Below are 19,444 nucleotides of genomic sequence, written 5' to 3'. Positions count from 1 at the left end.
AACACTTTCCCTCTCGTGGTGTGCCCTGTGAACACTTTCCCTCTTGTGGTGTGCCCTGTGAACACTTTCCCTCTCGTGGTGTGCCCCTCTGATCACTTTCCCTCTCGTGGTGTGCCCTGTGAACACTTTCCCTCTCGTGGTGTGCCCTGTGAACACTTTCCCTCTCGTGGTGTGCCCTGTGAACACTTTCCCTCTCGTGGTGTGCCCTGTGATCACTTTCCCTCTCAGGGCGTGCCCTTGCCTCGCCCCCGTCATCACGCCGCTGAAGGCCAGCAACAAAGTATTCTCTCAGGTCATATTGAAAACTGTTTCCACTTTTGTGGGGAATTTGTTTCAAAAAGTTGAATGTTGATGTATGCATTTGTGTTAATAAGTAGTGTCTTTTGCAAAGTTTTGTGGCATCGTTTCCGGCGTATTACGAAGTCCAGTGTTTCAAAAGTTTTCGGACATATCTTTGCAACGGTACGAAATTAAGTGGGTTTCGTATTTATCATTAGTCTAAAATAGTCAATATGTTTCATTTGCTTTATATATATAACAATATTAATTGATATGATATATGTATGTAAAATAAATCATAAATTTAGTGTAAGAAACGTCAATATGTTTCAGATACGCGGACGAAAACGTGTGAAATCGACGGCGAATGAACGAATGTATGGAGAAGGCTTCGAGTGGGCGCAAAAACTCGTTCATTGTCTCAGCTTATAGAGGTAGCGTGCGATGGCCGGCCTAGTGTAGACTTCTCAGTTCCCTCGTGGATTACACATCTCCCATGGGAGCTCCGGTGAGTGCTACTTGTGTCTCCGTATATATATATATATAATGGTCTCCGACAAACGGCTATGCATCATCTATTTGCCTTAGTTTCCCCCCCTAACATGCGCCGCGTCGGGTAAATGTCCGTTTTCTATAATTGGTGAAATGGAAAGTGAAAAATTTGAGAGTTTAACGGCTTCGCGGTCCAATGTATGTAATTGTTTACGATGTCTTTTGGTTTGCAATATGGGGGTTGTGAGGTTGTGGAAAAGCAATTAATTGTGATTTAATGTGATCGTCGTCGGAATTAGATTGTGTGGACCGTTAAGTAAAACTTGAAGGGAAGATGAGTTTTTTTTTTTTTTTGAGATATATACAAGAGTTGTTACATTCTTGTACAGCCGTTATTGAGTGCAAGAAATTTGTGTAGTACCCTATATTGTACCCTAGACCTCTACTGTCTGGCTGTATACATATACCTACGTTACCCGTGACGCGTAAGGAAAATGGTAATTTTTCTCATGCATATGTATACTCAGGCACCACGCTATGCATACGAGATAAGGCCGTTGTTACGAGCTCATATCCAGGCAATACATATATGTATAACCTGGGCGTGTCTCGAATGTATACCCTAGGAAAGAAATGGTGAATACGAGCTGGTCTCACTGCATGAACTATGTATATGATATATGTGTGTGGCCAAGTTATACATAGTTATACATAGCTTTGACACTGTTTAGAATAGTTTATAAAGCTTGAAGCACTGGTACCCAAAGGGTACTTAGTCAGAGGGAGGGGTAGGTACCATGGGAAGAGGAAGAGGGGGGGGGGGTGGCGCTAGGTACCCAACGAGTCGTGACCAATACGTAAGAAACCTAACCTATCACGTGAGAAGGCTTCCAGGTGGTTCAAGTGATCATTTGCAGGAGTTCGAACAGTTTAGAGTAGGAGCTACTGTACGAAAGGTTTTGTAGTTCGAACACTTCAAGGTATAGGAGTGATAACTCTGGATATGGGAGTTACTGGATTCATGGGCCGAGATCGAGGCTCTTTGAGAGGAAGATTTCACACAGGATGATTGATAAAGATTAAGCCACCCAAGAGGTGGCACGGGCATGAATAACCCGTAAGTGGTGGCCCTTTTGAGCCATTACCAGTATCAGGAGCTGATACTGGAGATCTGTGGAGGCGCGACTGCACCCTGCGTGACGGGAGATGTCTCCTCCGTGTTCACACAGGAGAGGTAGATCATATTAGGCATTATCGTGAACGAAAATTATTTCCAACTGAAGGAAAAGATATTTCATATACAAGCGGATTAAACAGATTATTAAGAATTTAAAACTATATGTCAAAGCCTGAATTGCCCCCTTAGAATTTTAACAATTTTCTTCTAAGGAAGTAGAAGTTGTTCAACATATTGGACATAACCTCACTGAAACCATCATATGATTCATAAATACTCATACACCTATGACAGAGTTGAACATTTTTTTTTTTTTTTTTTTTTTGAGATATATACAAGAGTTGTTACATTCTTGTACAGCCACTAGTACGCGTAGCGTTTCGGGCAAGTCCTTAATCCTATGGTCCCTGGAATACGATCCCCTGCCGCGAAGAATCGTTTTTTCATCCAAGTACACATTTTACTGTTGCGTTAAACAGAGGCTACAGTTAAGGAATTGCGCCCAGTAAATCCTCCCCGGCCAGGATACGAACCCATGACATAGCGCTCGCGGAACGCCAGGCGAGTGTCTTACCACTACACCACGGAGACTGTTTGACTTGATGACTTAAGTCAAGTCATGTTTGAGAACATGACTTAATGGGCCAGCCTGAGAGACCTATAAGGCCCGCTGAGATGTATCTCTGCAAAAATAAAAAATTAAATGTCTATTAAATCTTTGCGAATGGTTTCGATTTAAATCTTTGTCTTTCATTGAGTTAATATTTATCAATCTTTGAGTTTAGTTTTGGAGAGATAAGATCATTACGGATCTAATCCACGTTCACAAAGAGTAAAGTTCGTCTTTCATATGAAGCATAATTAACTACTAGTGGTAGACAGGTAGTTAGTGATAGTTATCTCTAGTGAATTGGCGTTGAATGTTCTATAGAGTTGAATATACGTGGTTAAGCAGGGTGGGGGGGGGGGGGGGGTCCTGCGTCGTATATACCTGAGCCAAACACCTCTAACAGCCTCGTTGATCGTTGATCGTATTAGCTTGAAGGCTAATCACATTTCCCATACATAGGCCTATCCGCAATAAGCCTAGAGACGGCAACTAAGAAAACGGACTTGTTAGAACGACAGGAAGGACCACAGAAGGCTAGGAACATATATCACACAAAGGGGGGGGGGTGTTAAATATTAAGGGGGGAGTTGAACTGCTTTTTGCTTAAAAGGGCAATTGTTTGACGTGTGTGGTTTCCACAAGAGGATCAGGGCCGAGAGGGAGCTAGGATTGAGAGGGAACTCCAGTCGAGAGGGAGCTAGGATTTAGAGGGAACTCCAGTCGAGAGCGAGCTAGGATTTAGAGGGAACTCCAGTCGAGAGGGAGCTAGGATTTAGAGGGAACTCCAGTCGAGAGGGAGCTAGGATTGAGAGGGAACTCCAGTCGAGAGGGAGCTAGGATTGAGAGGGAACTCCAGTCGAGAGGGAGCTAGGATTGAGAGGGAACTCCAGTCGAGAGGGAGCTAGGATTGAGAGGGAACTCCAGTCGAGAGGGAGCTAGAATCGAGAGGGAATCCCAGTCGAGAGAAGGGCAATGATTGAGAGGGCGAACCGGATCGTGAAAGTAAACTCTGGTTTACACATCTCATAGGAAAGAGTAAGCGTCTCTTCTCAAACTTTCGCCTGTGTCTCTGAGCTGATTCTTCAAGGAGAAAGTTTTTTCCGGTGGAAATCTTGATACATAAAAATCTAGAGGGTAATTTTTTTCCTTTTTTTCGTATCTGTGAGGGTAAGACATATCGCTTAATGATGCGGATCTCGCTGGCGGATAATGTCAGGAGTTGGAAGTTATTGGTCTGAGGTCAAGAGCCACACGACTGACACAAGGAGAAAGTGACGACGTTGGGATAAGAAAGTTGCTTTTCCTCTCTCTGTCTCATCTTCTCTGTTGCTGTATATTCTCTGCTATCTCCTCTTTCTTTTTCTCGTTCTTCCCTATCTTCCCTTCCCTCCGGGTTGCCGAAATAGGTAAGAATTATGGCCACTGATTATATTTCTTATTAAAAGGAAGAATAGGTTTCAAATATCTAGGTAAGGAAGTTTTCAAAGTCTTGGAGACTACATTAGTAGTCTCATTAGTGGACCTCACCACGGTACATTCTTATGTATCGTGGTGGGGTCCCTCGATTGTTTCAAGCGTGGGTTGGACATGTATATGAGTGGGATTGGGTGGGTATAAACAGGAGCTGCCTCGTATGGGCCAATAGGCCTTCTGCAAAGGCCTACACCTTTGTTCGTATGTTCTTAATACATCTCTCTCCGTCAGAGGCGGAAATGTTAAATTTTCCAGTGTCAGACTTACAATTCCTGTCAATCATATCCGGTATGTGATCCAGTATCTGTTGTTGTTGTTATAGATTCAGCTACTCAGAACAAGTTTCAAGTAGCACGGGCTATGGTGAGCCCGTAGTGGACTTACCTGGCACTGGAGCGCTGCCCTGCCGATCCAGTATCAGATTGATTGATGAAGATTAAGCCACCCAAAAGGTGGCACGGGCATGAATAGCCCGTAAGATCCAGTATCGCCTATACCTCCCTTTTATATGCCTGGGTGAATGAATAAAAATGACAATGTATAATCGCCTGGGGTGATAATTCAGTGTAGTTGTTACCTTAGCTTGTTACTATCTCCCTCGAAGGTGATAATAATTCAATCATTATTCACAATTATTTGCTGGATAAGATCGAGTAACAAATCGTTGTAATAAATAGGACAGACTAATGAACAAATCCACAAGGGCCGTGACGAGGATTCGAACCTACGTCCGAGAGCATCCCAGACGCTTCCTTAATCGACTGAGCTACGACATGGTATAAGAATAGCTCAGTCGATTAAGGCAGCTTCTGGGATGCTCTCAGACGTAGGTTCGAATCCCCGCCACGGCCCTTGTGGATTTGTTCATTTGATACATCACGCTATTGTGATTTCTGTGTGTAAAGGACAGAGTAGGTCATATATTTTTTTTTCATTCTCTAGAATGTCTAGATGGTAAAAGTCGTTTATGTAATGGGAAATATTCTTAAGATTTGTTAGTAGCGTTTGGGCTTAGTTCCAAAGGTACTTAAAGTACAGTGAGTTGTGTCGGTACCTTTGTAATTAACTGACATTCTCACAGAGCCAGTAACGGGAGTAGTGTTCTCAAGAAATAGCAAGATAACGAAACCAGACGATACATGATCACCACATACATAATACTTGAGTAAAGTACACGAATAATGACTTGAAAGTTGCAACGGAGTACCAGTTACATAAGAAATTCATTTTTCAGTGTCATGGTTGTAAAAAAAAATAGTAATGAACTAGGAAGTGGTATGTAGTTAGACGATAAACAGCTTTACATATCGATACATTAGGGGTTTTCGGGAACCAGTACACAGGATGACTTGAGAGGTGGGGCCCAAGAGCTCAAGCTGAAGCTGTGCTCTCACTTTCAAGCCGGTGTCCTCTTAGCCTCATAATGCAAGACTCTTCGACCTAATAATATTTGTACAAGATGGCGCGGGGTGACACAATAGTAGTTGAGCTGTACAAGGTTAGTACACAACACTGTTACTCAACTACCACACCCTAACAAGCCTGCCAAACTACCCCCACCCCCCCTTCCTCCCTGCAAATCAATAGGACCAAACTTAATATCACCTGTTGAAAGAGGCTGCAAACCCACTTTATTAACTAAAGTTTTCAATAAAACACCTATCTTGAGGTTATCTTGAGATGATTTCGGGGCTTTTAGTGTCCCCGCGGCCCGGTCCTCGACCAGGCCTCCACCCCCAGGAAGCAGCCCGTGACAGCTGACTAACTCCCAGGTAAGACTGGAAACCTCCCAGAGTTGTGGACAAACATGACAAAAATAATCCCAATATTATAAAAATGGGGGATAGACAAGAGGCATTAAAGTACAGACCAGAGGAGGTTTCGAACTGTCGGAAGGTAACAAGTGGAGTTCCCCAAGGGTCGCTCCTGGGACCACAAATGTTCTCACATTATGTCAACAACCTACCCGCAGGCATGAGTACGTGGCAATGGTTGCAGATGATGCAAACCTAATGATCATTGTAAAAATAGAGGAAGACTGCAGTAGGTTACAGGATGACCTTGACAAGCTCCAGGAGTGAAAAAACAAAAGGTCCAGGAGTCTTTCAAGGTCTACACAACCTTTCTTAGACCATTTCTGGCATATGGAATCCGCACCTTTGTAAAACATGATAATAAAGTTTAAAAAGAAATTTAAAGGTTACCAACAAGATTAGATAAAGAGGGCTGACCTATGACAACAGTTTAAGGGAGTTGGACGACACACCCTTGGAGGAGAGTAGAAGCTGAAGGGACATGATGGCAGCATAGAAGATACTGAGACGGAATTGATAAGTTGGACAAGGACATCCTCTTTCAAGTGAGAGAAATTAGGATGAGAGGGCATAAATTGAAGCTGAAAATGCAAATGAGCCAAAGAAATGTAAGGAACTAGGCCTATTAAATGAACAGAATTCGTGTTGACAACAATGAGAGGCTACGAACACACACTCCCCGGCCACACCTATGTGACCACATCACAGAGACACACCCTATTCAACGACACACCTCATACAGTTGTACGTCACACCCTCTTGTGTAGCCACACCCTTTCTGACCCCCACCTCTTTCAGACCACAAGTTATCTCTTGAAGAAACCCGAAGGTTGTTCACAGCTTCATCACTTTCTCCTGTTCTTGTCTCCTATTTCCCATTACTCTTCCCTATTTAATCCCTCTTCTATTCACTACAATTCCTCTTTACTCCTTTCATCTCATGTCTTCCCTTCCCCTCTCACTAACTGGTCCTCCCTCTTTCATCGTTTCTTTCCTGCCTCCTCTATTCTCCCCCTTAACCTCCTCTTCACCACCATCCCACCCTCCCCCTACACGGGCTGATCTTTATTACTGAAGTTTCCCCTAAAAACACCGTCTGAGGGCGCGAAATCTACCCAGGTTGACTGACGTTTCAAGAATCATCAGCATCTCTCATACCTTGAAGTGGTTTGATCTGCGTTAGTGCTGAATGCTGTGTGTGTGTGTGTTATTACATATTCGTAATTGGCAGGTCAGCTCCTTCCTGCTTGACCAGATCGTCTGGTAATTAGAGGTAAGACATGAGAGAGGCCAAGTGATTTAGACGACTCACAAAAAACGGAAATTTGACGAGTTTTTTTGGGATATCTCATGTGTTTTTTTTTCTTTGGCTATTGTAAGATTATTTTGAGACCTTCATGGCGCTTCCTGCTCTCATGAAGTGTTAATTATTGTGGAAAAAAATGTGGCCAGGCGCCCTTGATGATGTATTTATTATTTGAGATGTTTTGAGGAGAAATGTGAATTTTTTTATTAATATTTTAATAACTATTAAAACTGATTACATCATAAAAGGAATAATTTTGAAGATTTTTAGATCTTTGCTGAATTTAAGCTCTTATAAATTTCAGTGTTCTAAAACTCGTTTGTAGAGTCATGGAATGAGCTCGAAATATTGGGAGTGAGAATACAACAAAGAAATTTTGCGATACAAGCATACGTTCGCATTCTCCCAGACCTGATAATGTATTTTGAGGTATATTTACATATATCACGCAATATATATGACATATATGTAGTATATTGCATATATGTACAGTAATCCCAGACCTGATAATGTATTTTGAGGTATATTTGCATATATCGCGCAATATATGACATATATGTAGTATATTGCATATATGTACAGTAATAGGCCTTGGAAATATGTGATATCGTAGTCGCCTTCTTTTAGTCCATATGTTCTACAATTCTTAGTACTTATATGTACTATTATTTTTAGAGGATAAGATAGGATTTGTTTGAAAAAAAATTGTTAGTTTGGATTTCTTTCAGGATGTATGGATATCAATGGGGGGGGGGGGGGTAAGGATGACGGAGCAACATGTTCGAGTTTTTTTTTTAGTGTGGGGGGGGGGTTGAGAAGCAGGGGTGGAGGGAATAGTTGAGAAATGAGAAGTATAGTGCGAGTTATGATAGGAGGCGGACAGTCCGCCTTGCTGACACGGTGTGTGTGTGTGTGTGTGTGTGTGTGTGTGTGTGTGTGTGTGTGTGTGTGTGTGTGTGTGTGTGTGTTAACCTCTCAAAATCAAGGATAATTTTTTTTTTATTATTCACTCACACACACACACACACACACACACACACACACACACACACACACACACACACACACACAGGAAGCAGCGCGTAACAGCTGTCTAACTCCCAGATACGTATTTACTGCTAGGTAACAGAGGCATCAAGGTGAAAGAAACTCTGTCTCTTTGTTTCCTCCATCGGCGGGGATCGATACCCGATCCACAGGACTACGAATACCGAGTGGTGTCTACTCAGCCACCAGGCGCCCGTGTGTGTGTGAGAAAGGCTCCTCACGTGTGTTTCAGTACATATGGATGCCTGTATATATATATATTGTGTAGTTACAATATATGTATATAGTGCGCCAGTCGAAAACACTCAAACGTTTTCACAAACGTTTTGATGTTCTGTTTAAGGATCTATGTTCCTATTACTATACATTTTCGAATATGTTATATTAGGGTGAAGGGGGAGACTATGGTATTTCATCTAAGAGCTATGTATTGCGATGCTTTGATTCTAATGAGTAGAATCAAGTTGGTGGGTCCACTCCTGCCACCAGGTGTGGGTGCGGGGCGTCTCGTCTTGGACTAATCTTTCTAGAATTGGATTCTCTAACATTTCAATCGTGTGTCACACCCCTGGTGGCTTGGTGCTGTATGTTGAGGAGTTTGTGGTGCTCCTGGATTGTCTGATTGTATGGTGAACGGTGTTTTGCTGTTCTTCGTAGCGCCATATTTGTGCACAGCTTCTAGTGTTTGGGGGTTAGTTAATGTTTAATGTGTGTGGTGGTACTGGGGGGGGGGGATTTTCCAGATGCGGGTGGACTAGAGTCTTATAGATCATCACACGGGGTCCAGTAAGTTCAGTAGAACTTTGGTTTCAACCCTTTTACCCTGTCGTAGCTCAGTCGATTAAGGCAGTGTCTGGGATGCTCCCGGACGCAGGTTCGAATCCTCGTCACGGCCCTTGTGGATTTGTTCATTAGAGTCTTATAGAATTGTAGGTGAATGCGCGTGCTAAGGTGCTAAGGCTGCGGAATGTTTTCAGTTTGGGTACCTTGAGGCTACCTTGAGGTGCTTCCGGGGCTCAGTGTCCCCGCGGCCCGGTCGTCGACCAGGCCTCCTGGTTGCTGGACTGATCAACCAGGCTGTTAGACGCGGCTGCTCGCAGCCTGACGTCTGACGTAAGGCTGAATTTGGCGTTGTTTATGTTGTCCTTTACGTACTCACCTAATTGTGCTTGCGGGGGTTGAGCTCTGGCTCTTTGGTGCTGGTTTGGTACGTGAATTTTGAGTGTCGTTCTGTCTACATCCGTATAGTGGATGGGGCGGTTGTCAAGGAAAATGGCGTCTGGCCTGGTTTTTGTAATGTATAAATTACGTTATTGTACTTGTTTATTGTGTTGGGGAGAATCTTAGGGAGCATAGAGTTCCCCCCCTACCCTAGTCCGGCAGCCCTCTTTCCCACTTGCCTCGCTCCCTTACCTCTCCACCCTAAATCCTCCCTCCCTCCCCCTCCCTTAATCAGTCATCGCGGTTGTAATAAATAGTTTATGAGCTGGGAAGCGCTACGAGGCTGTCTATAACAGTAATAACCATTGGGGTTGTGAAGTAGTAAATCTCACAAGATAAGACTAAGCCGTCATGGTCGAGGAAAGATGAATAGGTTTCGTGAGTAGATAGTCTGTCATGAATCGTGAGGCCCCAAGGATGCGGGTTCGATCCCAATTCACGAGCCTAATATTTCCTCAGCTGGTAAAGGCTGCCGTGGATACCCTCTTGTATTTTCAAATTAATTGTTGAAGGCTGTTACATTGTGTTAGAATGTTATATATATATATATATATATATATATATATATATATATATATATATATATATATATATATATATATATATATATATATATATATATATGATTTTAACGTTGGCAAACAACTACGTTAGACAATATGGAGAATGGAATGATTAAATATAGAATGTTATACTTCCTCCTCTCTCTCTCTCTCTCTCTCTCTCTCTCTCTCTGTCGTGATCTATGTAGCCTTGTTTCCCCACAAGTCCTTCTTCCCATTTTCAACTTGAAACGCGGCCAGAAGTTTCACTGCCGTTAAAAGGTGTGTTGTAACTCGCAAAACAAGTCAGGAAAACAGATCACACGTGAACTGTAACCTATCCTGGATGGCCTTGTTTTTATACGAGTATCCCGATTTCTTCCAGTACGTTTTCTATAATGAGGTTGGCATTAAAGGTTAGTGAACATGTTATGCAATATTAATATGTAAAGGTCATTTTCGGGAGATTTATTTGTGTGATCCAGTGAGTAAAAAATGTAAATAATTGTTAGACAAACATGTATAAAATTTAGAAGGGATTATGTCGTTAGGGGAATTGACTGATTAAATGTTTTTTTTATAAGATCGGATGCCACCGGAAGGAATATTTAGTTTTATATATTCTAGAAGGGATACCCTGCTGCGCCCGGGTCTATCTTTTTCCCCCTTTCCCATCTCTTTCAGCCTCCCCATCACTATACCTTTTTCCCTATTCCCCTATCTACCTTTCCCCTACCCCCTCCCTCTTCTGTCTCTCTCCTTCTCTACAATCTTTCTCACCCAAATTCTCTAACCTCTCTCATCCCTCTTCTCAAACTTCTCCCGTCTCTTAAAAACTTTTCACTCCACCCCCCCCCCCCTCTTTATAAAAAAAATTATTATATGCAAAATTAATATTGGTAAATAAGTCTACAGGTAACACAGCCAATATTTGCGACCATGAAAAATCGGCGGGTGGGGGTTGGCCCACATGCAGATATTTCTTAAAGGGTGACAATGGAGGTGACCATGACTGGCCTATGACATTTCCATACCCCACATGTCTCATGTTGGGTAAGATTTGGCCAAAGCATTTGGCCTCCAAGCTTGGCCAGACCTTGTTTCTTACAGTTTGGCTTTCAGAGTAGACCTTTATAAAGCCACGAATCACGAGCCACAGAAGTGTCGAGTCTCACACCAGGAAAGGTTGTGGTCACAACACTTTGGCAGTGTTGACCTTATATTGGTCTGGAAGAGAGTGACTTAGAGCCCCATATCCCCCCCCCCCCCGTCCCCCCCCCCCCTCCTACGCCAGCACAGACCTTCACCAAGTTGCATCCATCCCCCAGAACACTTGCCCTACTCCCGGGGTACCTATTTACTCCTAGGTAAACAGAGGCATCAGGTGTAAGGAACCGTGGGCAGCGTATCGGATAAGTTCCAACACAAGTCGTAAATATTTAGCGGCCTTGATTGTCATTGTGCATTGTTGGTACTGTGGTGTGAAGCGGTTATTATAAGGCATTGTTTTAGTAGGCTAAAATGCGACATTTCAGGGCCTGGAGGGGGGATGATTGGGGGATTGATTGAAACACAATCATCCCCCTGGGGGGGATGATTGTGTTTTATGGGGTTAGTGTTGGAGATTGGATGAGGAGTGTTGGAGGGGGAAAAGGGATGCTGTATAATAGATTATTGAAGAATGAGACGTAGTTTTGAATGAGGGAGGAGGAGAAGGAACCGTTAAAAGGGGAAGTGGAAATAGCATGACTGGTGAAACCTATCTACATGGTCCTGCGGTGAAGTGACCTTAAACTTTCCTACTGGGCGTGAAGTTTGTTCCGCAAGTGGTGTTGGGAGGAGTGTCTTGAGAGGGTTGGGCAGCCCGGATACTGTTCTTGGGAGTGCTTGTACCTGTCTCAACGCTGATAGAAAACGTGAAGTCGTAAGATCGTGTCAGTGAGGCGGGCAGCTCGCATCTCACGACAACTCAGATTATATTGCACATTTGTAAACATGTTTCTTCGCCTGTACTACTGCCTAAAACGTTGATGTTCGGAATTATGGACAGGTGTTCCTCTCCGGTGTTTCTCGGGTGCGTAATAGAACATTCATTTTCACACTGTCTCCTCTCCCCTTCCCCCCCCCTCCTCCCCAAACCCGTCGCAGGAAAGGACGGAAGACTGTTGCGTGTTCGCCGTCTCAACCCTGTTTGACTTGATCGCACATTGACCTTAGACCAGAAATACTGCCAGACTTAAAACTTTTTTTGGTACTGACCCTCTACCGTCTTGACCTTTCTTGACTTCTGTGATATGACTGGTTTGTGTGGTGACCCTGGATGACCATATTGTTTGACCTTTGCTGATTCCCGTGTCCTGGACGCGCATGTAACCGGTTCTTGCAGGTAATTTGCCAGAGCGTACACAATAAATGGTATTAGTAACGGCTCACAAATAAACATATTTTCTATACATAGGTGGGTGGGTTTCATGCACTTTAGTACCCCCTTGTTTGTACGCTGTGATAAGTTATAATTGGGTGGTACAGGAGAGGTGTTGTTTTAGATTTAACTACTCAGAAGGAAGTGTCCATGTAGCACGGGCTATAGTGAGCCCGTATACAGGAGAGATAATTAACGACATTGTTATTCCAATGCGAACAAGATGAGGTTAACTGGTTCATATATGTGTGTGTAATCTACGCTTGAAACTATCCCACAACTGTTATATTGCTCTTAATTTGTCTCACAAATATACAACCTTTTTGTAATGTACAAATGGATGGAAGATTTAGTGAGAGTGGGAATGTAAAAATAATCTTAAGAATAATAACATATTAGACCTGAAGAGAATGGTTTAAATTCAACAAGTTTACGTTTAGAAAACTATAAATACAAGTTCGAAAATAGGGTTTACAGACCCGTGATTTGTAGTAGTTGCACAATGAAATTGTCGTGAGTGGTTACATGTTAACGGAAACAACTTTATATAGAGTAATAGGAATTGAATAAAACTTTATTTTCAAGTGTCTAATGGTAATATGTATTTAATTACCGTATAGTAAAGGAGATATCATCGTGAAAGCCTCGTGCGGTCGTTCAAGAGAGCAGGTTTGACTTTGAGTGTGGCAAAACTAACCACAATTCGAGAGTTTTTGGTTTGGTGTATTTTAAAAGTTTAGAAATAGTTATAATTGGTTATATTAATAAATAAAATGATTGGAAATATTGGTGTAAGAGATAAACGTTATTTTTAAATTAAATGGAGGCCTCCAGAAATATCCAGGAGCCTCAAGGGGCCTCCAGAGACCTCCAGGGGCCTCAAGGGATGTCCAGGGGCCTTTAAGGACCTCCAGGAGGCATTTAGGGGTCTCCAGAGACCTCCCGGGGACCTTCAAGGGCCTCCAGGGGCCTCCAGGGACCTCAAATAGCCTCTAGGGGGCTTCCAGGGACATCCTGGGGGCCTCCGGATACCTCCAGGGGCCTTCAGGGAACTCCAGGGGTCTCTAAGAACCACAAAGGGCCTCTAGAAGGCCTCCAGGGACATCCTAGGGGCTTCCAGAGACCTCCAAGGGCCTTTTGGGACCTCCAGGAAGCCTTTACGGGTATCCAGGGACCTCCAGCGGCCTCCAAGGGCCTCCAGCGGCCTCCAAGGGCCTCCAGAGACCTCCAGGGAATTTCAAGGGGCATCCAGAGGCCTCCGGGAACCTTTAGGGCTATCCAGGGACCACCAGGGGCCTCCAGGGACCACCAGTGGCCTCCAGGGACATCAAGATGCCTCTAGAGAGCCTCCAGGGTCCTCCTGGGACCTCCACGCGCCTCCAGAGACCTCAAGGGAATTTCAGGGGGGCCTCCAGGGGCCTCGAGGGCCCTCAGGGGACCGCCAGAGACCTCCAGGGACTTCTAAGGGGCCTCCAAGTGCCTCCAGAGACCTCCAGGGAACTCCAGGGGCCTGCGGGGACCTCAAAAGGGCCTCTAGGAGACCTCTGGGGACATCCTAGGGGTTTCCACAGACCTCCAGGGATCTCCAGGAGCCTCAAGGGGCCTCCAGAGACCTCCAGGGGCCTCCAAAGACCTCCAGGGGCCTCAGGGGAACTCTGGGGACATCCTAGGGGCCTTCACAGACCTCCAGGGGCCTCCAGGGATCTCCAGGAGCCTCAAGGGGCGTCCAGAGATCTCCAGGGGCCTCAAGGGAACTCCAGGGACATTCAGGTGTCCTCCAGGGGCCTCCAGGTGCCTTTAGGGACCTCCAGGATGCATTTAGGGGTCTCCAGAGACCTCCCGGGGGACCTTCAAGGGCCTCCAGGGACCTCCAGGGACCTCACAAAGCCTCTAGGGGGCTTCCAGGGACATCCTGGGGGCCTACGGATACCTCCAGGGGCCTCTAAGTACACCCAGAAGACCTCCAGGGAACTCCAAGGGGTCTCCAGGAACCTCAAAGGGCCTCTAGGAGGTCTCCAGGGACATCCTAGGGGCCTCCAGAGACCTCCAGGGGCTCAAGGGACCTCCAGGGACCTACAAAGGCCTAAAGGGAACTCCAGGGACATTCAGGTGGCCTCTAGGAGCCTTTAGGGACCTCCAAGAGGAATTTATGGGTCTCTAGGTACCTCCTGGGGACCTCCAAGGGCCTCGAGGGACCTTCAGGGACCTCAAATAGCCTCTAGGGGGCTTCCAAGGACATCCTGGGGGCCTACGGATACCTCCAGGGGCCTCTAGGGACACCCAGGAGACCTCCACGGGCCTTTAGGGACCTCCAGAAGGCCTTTTTGAGTATCCAGGGACCTCCAGCGGCCTCCAAGGGCCTCCAGAAACCTAAAGGGGCTACCGGGGACCTCAAAGGGCCTCTAGGAGGCCTCTGGGGACATCCTAGGGGCCTCCACAGACCTCCAGGGATCTCCAGGAGCCTCAAGGGGCCTCCAGAGACCTCCAGGAGGCCTTTACGGGTGTCCAGGGACCTCCAGCGGCCTCCAGGTACCTCGAAGGGACATCCAGGGACAAAAAAAGGCCTCCAGAGACCTCCAGGAGCCTTTAGGGACGTCCAGGAGGCCTTTACGGGTATCCAGGGACCTCCAGCGGCCTCCAAGGGCCTCCAGAGACCTCCAGGGAATTTCAAGGGGCATCCAGAGGCCTCCGGGAACCTTTAGGGCTCTCCAGGGGCCTCCAGGGACCGCCAGGGGCCCCCAGGGACATCAAGATGCCTCTAGAGAGCCTCCAGGGTCCTCCTGGGACCTCCAAACGCCTCCAGAGACCTCAAGGGATTTTCATGGGGCCTCCAGGGCCCTCGAGGGGCCTCAGGGGACCGCCAGAGTCCTCCAGGGACTTCTAAGGTTCCTCCAGGTGCCTCCAGAGACCTCCGGGGGCCTCCGGGGACCTCGAAGCGCCTCTAGGAGGCCTCTGGGGACATCTTAGGGGCCTCCACAGATCTCCAGGGGCCTCCAGAGATCTCCAAGAGCCTCAAGGGGCCTCCAGAGACCTCCAGGGGCCTCAAGGGAACTCCAGGGGCCTTTAGGGACCTCCAGGAGGCATTTCGGGGTCTCCAGAGACCTCCCGGGGGACCTTCAAGGGCCTCCAGGGACCTCCAGGGACCTTAAATAGCCTATAGGGGGCTTCCAGGGACATCCTGGGGGCCTACGGATACCTCCAGGGGCCTCTAGGGACACCCATAAGACCTCCAGGGGCCTTCAGGGACCTCCAGGGGTCTCCAGGAACCTCAAAGGGCCTCTAGGAGCCTTTAGGGACCTCCAGAAGGCATTTAGGGGTCTCCAGGTACCTCCAGGGGACCTCCAAGGGCCTCCAGGGACTTCCCGAGACATCCAGAAAACCTCCAGTGGCCTCCAGAGACCCCCCAGAGAATTTGAGGGGGCCCCCAGGAACCTTTAGGGGTCTCCAGGAGCCTCCAGGTACCTCGAGGGGACATCCAGAAGACCTCCAGGGGCCTCCAGAGACCCCCCAAGGAATTTCATCGGGCCTCCAGGGGCCCGCAGGAATTTTTAGGGGTCTCCAGGAGCCTCTAGGGGCCTCCAGGTACCTCGAGGGGACATCCAGGGGCAACAAGAGGCCTCCAGAGACCTCCAGGGGCCTTTAGGGACCTCCTGGAGGCCATTACGTGTATCCAGGGACCTCCAGCGGCCTCCAAGGGCCTCCAGAGACCTCCAGGGAATTTCAAGGGGCATCCAGAGGCCTCCGGGAACCTTTAGGGCTATCCAGGGGCCTCCAGGGACCACCAGTGGCCTCCAGGGACATCAAGATGCCTCCAGGGTCCTCCTGGGACCTCCAAGCGCCTCCAGAGACCTCCAGGGACTTCTAAGGGGTCTCCAAGTGCCTCCAGAGACCTCCAGGGGCCTACGGGGACCTCAAAGGGCCTCTTGGAGGACTCTGGGGACATCCTAGGGGCCTCCACAGACCTCCAGGGGCCTCCAGGGATCTCCAGGAGCCTCAAGGGGCCTCCAGAGACCTCCAGGGGCCTCAAGGGAACTCCAGGGACATTCAGGTGTCCTCCAGGGGCCTCCAGGTGCCTTTAGGGACCTTCAGGATGCATTTAGGGGTCTCCAGAGACCTCCCGGGGGACCTTCAATGGCCTCCAGGGACCTCCAGGGACCTCAAAAAGCCTCTAGGGGGCTTCCAGGGACGTCCTGGGGGCCTACGGATACCTCCAGGGGCCTCTAGGTACACCCAGAAGACCTCCAGGGGCCTTCAGGGAACTCCAGGGGCCTCCAGGAACCTCAAAGGGCATCTAGGAGGTCTCCAGGGACATCCTAGGGGCCTCCAGAGACCTCCAGGGGCCTGAAGGGACCTCCAGGGACCTGCAAAGACCTCAAGGGAACTCCAGGGACATTCAGGTGGCCTCTAGGAGCCTTTAGGGACCTCCAAGATGAATTTATGGGTCTCTAGGTACCTCCAAGGGACCTCCAAGGGCCTCGAGGGACCTTCAGGGACCTCAAATAGCCTCTAGGGGGCTTCCAAGGACATCCTGGGGGCCTACGGATACCTCCAGGGGCCTCTAGGGACACCCAGGAGACCTCCACGGGCCTTTAGGGACCTCCAGGAGGCCTTTACGAGTATCCAGGGACCTCCAGCGGCCTCCAAGGGCCTCCAGAGACCTAAAGGGGCTACCGGGGACCTCAAAGGGCCTCTAGGAGGCCTCCAGCGACATCCTAAGGGCCTCCAGAGACCTTCAGGGGACTCCAGGGATCTCCAGGAGCTTCAAGGGACCTTCAAAGGCCTCACGGGAACTCCAGGGACATTCAGGTGGCCTCCAGGAGCCTTTAGGGACCTCCAGGAGGCATTTAGGGGTCTCCAGGTACCTCCGGGGGACCTTCAAGGGCCTCCAGGGACCTCCCGAGACATCCAGAAGACCTCCAGGGGCCCCGGAGACCCCCCCAGGGAATTTCAGGGTGCCTCCAGGGGCCTCCAGGAACGTTTAGGGGTCTCTAGGAGGCTCCAGGGGCCTTCAGGTACCTCGAAGGGGCATCCAGAAGACCTCATGGGGCCTCCAGAGACCCCCAATGAATTTCAGGGGGCCTCCAGGGGCCCCCAGGTACCTCGAGGGGACATCCAGGGGCAACACGAGACCTCCAGACACCTCCAGGGGCCTTTAGGGACCTCCAGGAGGCCTTTACGGGTATCCAGGGACCTCCAGCGGCCTCCAAGGGCCTCCAGAGACCTCCAGGGAATTTCAAGGGGCATCCAGAGGCCTCCGGGAACCTTTAGGGCTCTCCAGGGGCCTCCAGGGACCACCAGGGGCCTCTGGGGACATCAAGATGCCTCTAGAGAGCCTCCAGGGTCCTCCTGGGACCTCCAGAGACCTCAGAGAAATTTCAGGGGGCCTCCAGGGGCCTCAGGGGACCGCCAGAGTCCTCCAGGGACTTCTAAGGAGCCTCGAAGTGCCTCCAGAGACCTCCAGGGAACTCCAGGGGGCCTCCGGGGACGTCAAAGGGCCTTTGGGAGGCCTCTGGGGACATCCTAGGGGCCTCCAAAGACCTCCCGGGATCTCCAGGAGCCTCAAGGGAACTCCAGGGACATTCAGGTGTTCGCCAGGGGCCTCCAGGGGCCTTTAGGGACCTCCAGGAAGCATTTAGGGGTCTCCAGAGACCTCCAGGGGACCTTCAAGGGCCTCAGGGGACCTCCAGGGACCTCAAATAGCGTCTAGGGGGGCTTCCAGGGACATCCTGGGGGTCTACGGATACCTCCAGGGGCCTCTAGGGACACCCAGAAGACCTCCAGGGGCCTTCAGGGGAACTCCAGGGGTCTCCAGGAACCTCAAAGGTCCTCTAGTAGTCCTCCAGGGACATCCTAGGGGCCTCCAGAGACCTCCAGGGATCTCCAGCAGCCTGAAGGGAACTCCAGGGACCTGCAAAGGCCTCAAGGGAACTCCAGGGACATTCAGGTGGCCTCTAGGAGCCTTTAGGGACCTCCAGGAGGCATTTAGGGGTCTCCAGGTACCTCCAAGGGCCTCCAGAAACCTCCCGAGACATCCAGAAGACCTCCTGGGGCCTTTAGAGACCCCCCAGGGAATTTCAGGGGGCCTCCAGGGGCCCCCAGGAACCTTTAGGGGTCTCCAGGGGCCTCCAGGTACCTCGAGGGGACATCCAGGGGCAATAGGAGGCCTCCGGAGACCTCCAGGGGCCTTTAGGGACCTCCAGGAGGCCTTTACGGGTATCCTGGGACCTCCAGCGGCCTCCAAGGGCCTCCAGAGACCTCCAGGGAATTTTAAGGGGCATCCAGAAGCCTCCGGGAACCTTTAGGGCTCTCCAGGGGCCTCCAGGGACCACCAGGGGCCTCCAGGGACATCAAGATGCCTCTAGAGAGCCTCCAGGGTCCTCCTGGGACCTCCAAGCGCCTCCAGAGACCTCTAGGGAATTTCAGGGGGCCTCCAGGGGCCTCGGGAGGCCTTAGGGGACCGCCAGAGACGTCCAGGGACTTCTAAGGGGACTCCAAGTGCCTCCAGGGGCCTACGGGGACCTCAAAGGGCCTCTAGGAGGCCTCTGGGGACATCCTAGGGGCCTCCACAGACCTCCAGGGGCCTCCAGGGATCTCCAGGAGCCTCCAGGGGCCTCCAGAAACCTCCACGGGCCTCAAGGGAACTCCAGGGACATTCAGGTGGCCTCCAGGGGCCTTTAGGGACCTCCAGGAGGCATTTAGGGGTCTCCAGAGACCTCCTGGGGGACCTTCAAGGGCCTCCAGGGACTTCAAATAGCCTCTAGGGGGCTTCCAGGGACATCCTGGGGCCTCCGGATACCTCCAGGGCGAATCTAGGGACACCCAGAAGGCCTCCAGGGGCCTTCAGATAACTCCAGGGGTCTCCAGGAACCTCAAAGGGCCTCTAGGAGGCCTCCAGGGACATCCTAGGGGCCTCCAGAGACCTTCAGGGGTCTCCAGGGATCTCCAGGAGCCTCAAGGGTCCTCCAAGGATCTCAAGGGAACTCCAGGGACATTCAGGTGGCCTCTAGGAGCCATTAGGGACCTCCAGGAGGCATTTAGGGGTCTCCAGGGGACCTTCAAGG

The 19,444-nt window shown here is 49.2% G+C and overlaps 1 protein-coding gene across 1 annotated transcript in view; it reads left to right on the top strand.

Moving 5' to 3' along the window:
• The first annotated feature begins 630 nt into the window (after nucleotides 1-630).
• LOC123772678 (collagen alpha-2(I) chain) overlaps nucleotides 631-19,444 on the top strand; it is a 61,626-nt gene continuing 42,812 nt past the window's right edge. Inside the window, exon 1 of the mRNA XM_069303546.1 lies at nucleotides 631-787. Coding sequence (XP_069159647.1) covers nucleotides 776-787 — 12 coding nt within the window. The 5' untranslated portion in view covers nucleotides 631-775. The remainder of the gene's footprint in view (nucleotides 788-19,444) is intronic.

This window comes from Procambarus clarkii, chromosome 50 (assembly GCF_040958095.1).
Source record: "Procambarus clarkii isolate CNS0578487 chromosome 50, FALCON_Pclarkii_2.0, whole genome shotgun sequence".
Taxonomy (NCBI): Eukaryota; Metazoa; Arthropoda; class Malacostraca; order Decapoda; family Cambaridae; genus Procambarus; species Procambarus clarkii.
Note: the sequence above shows the minus strand (reverse complement) of the source record. Positions and strands in the feature narration are given on the sequence as shown.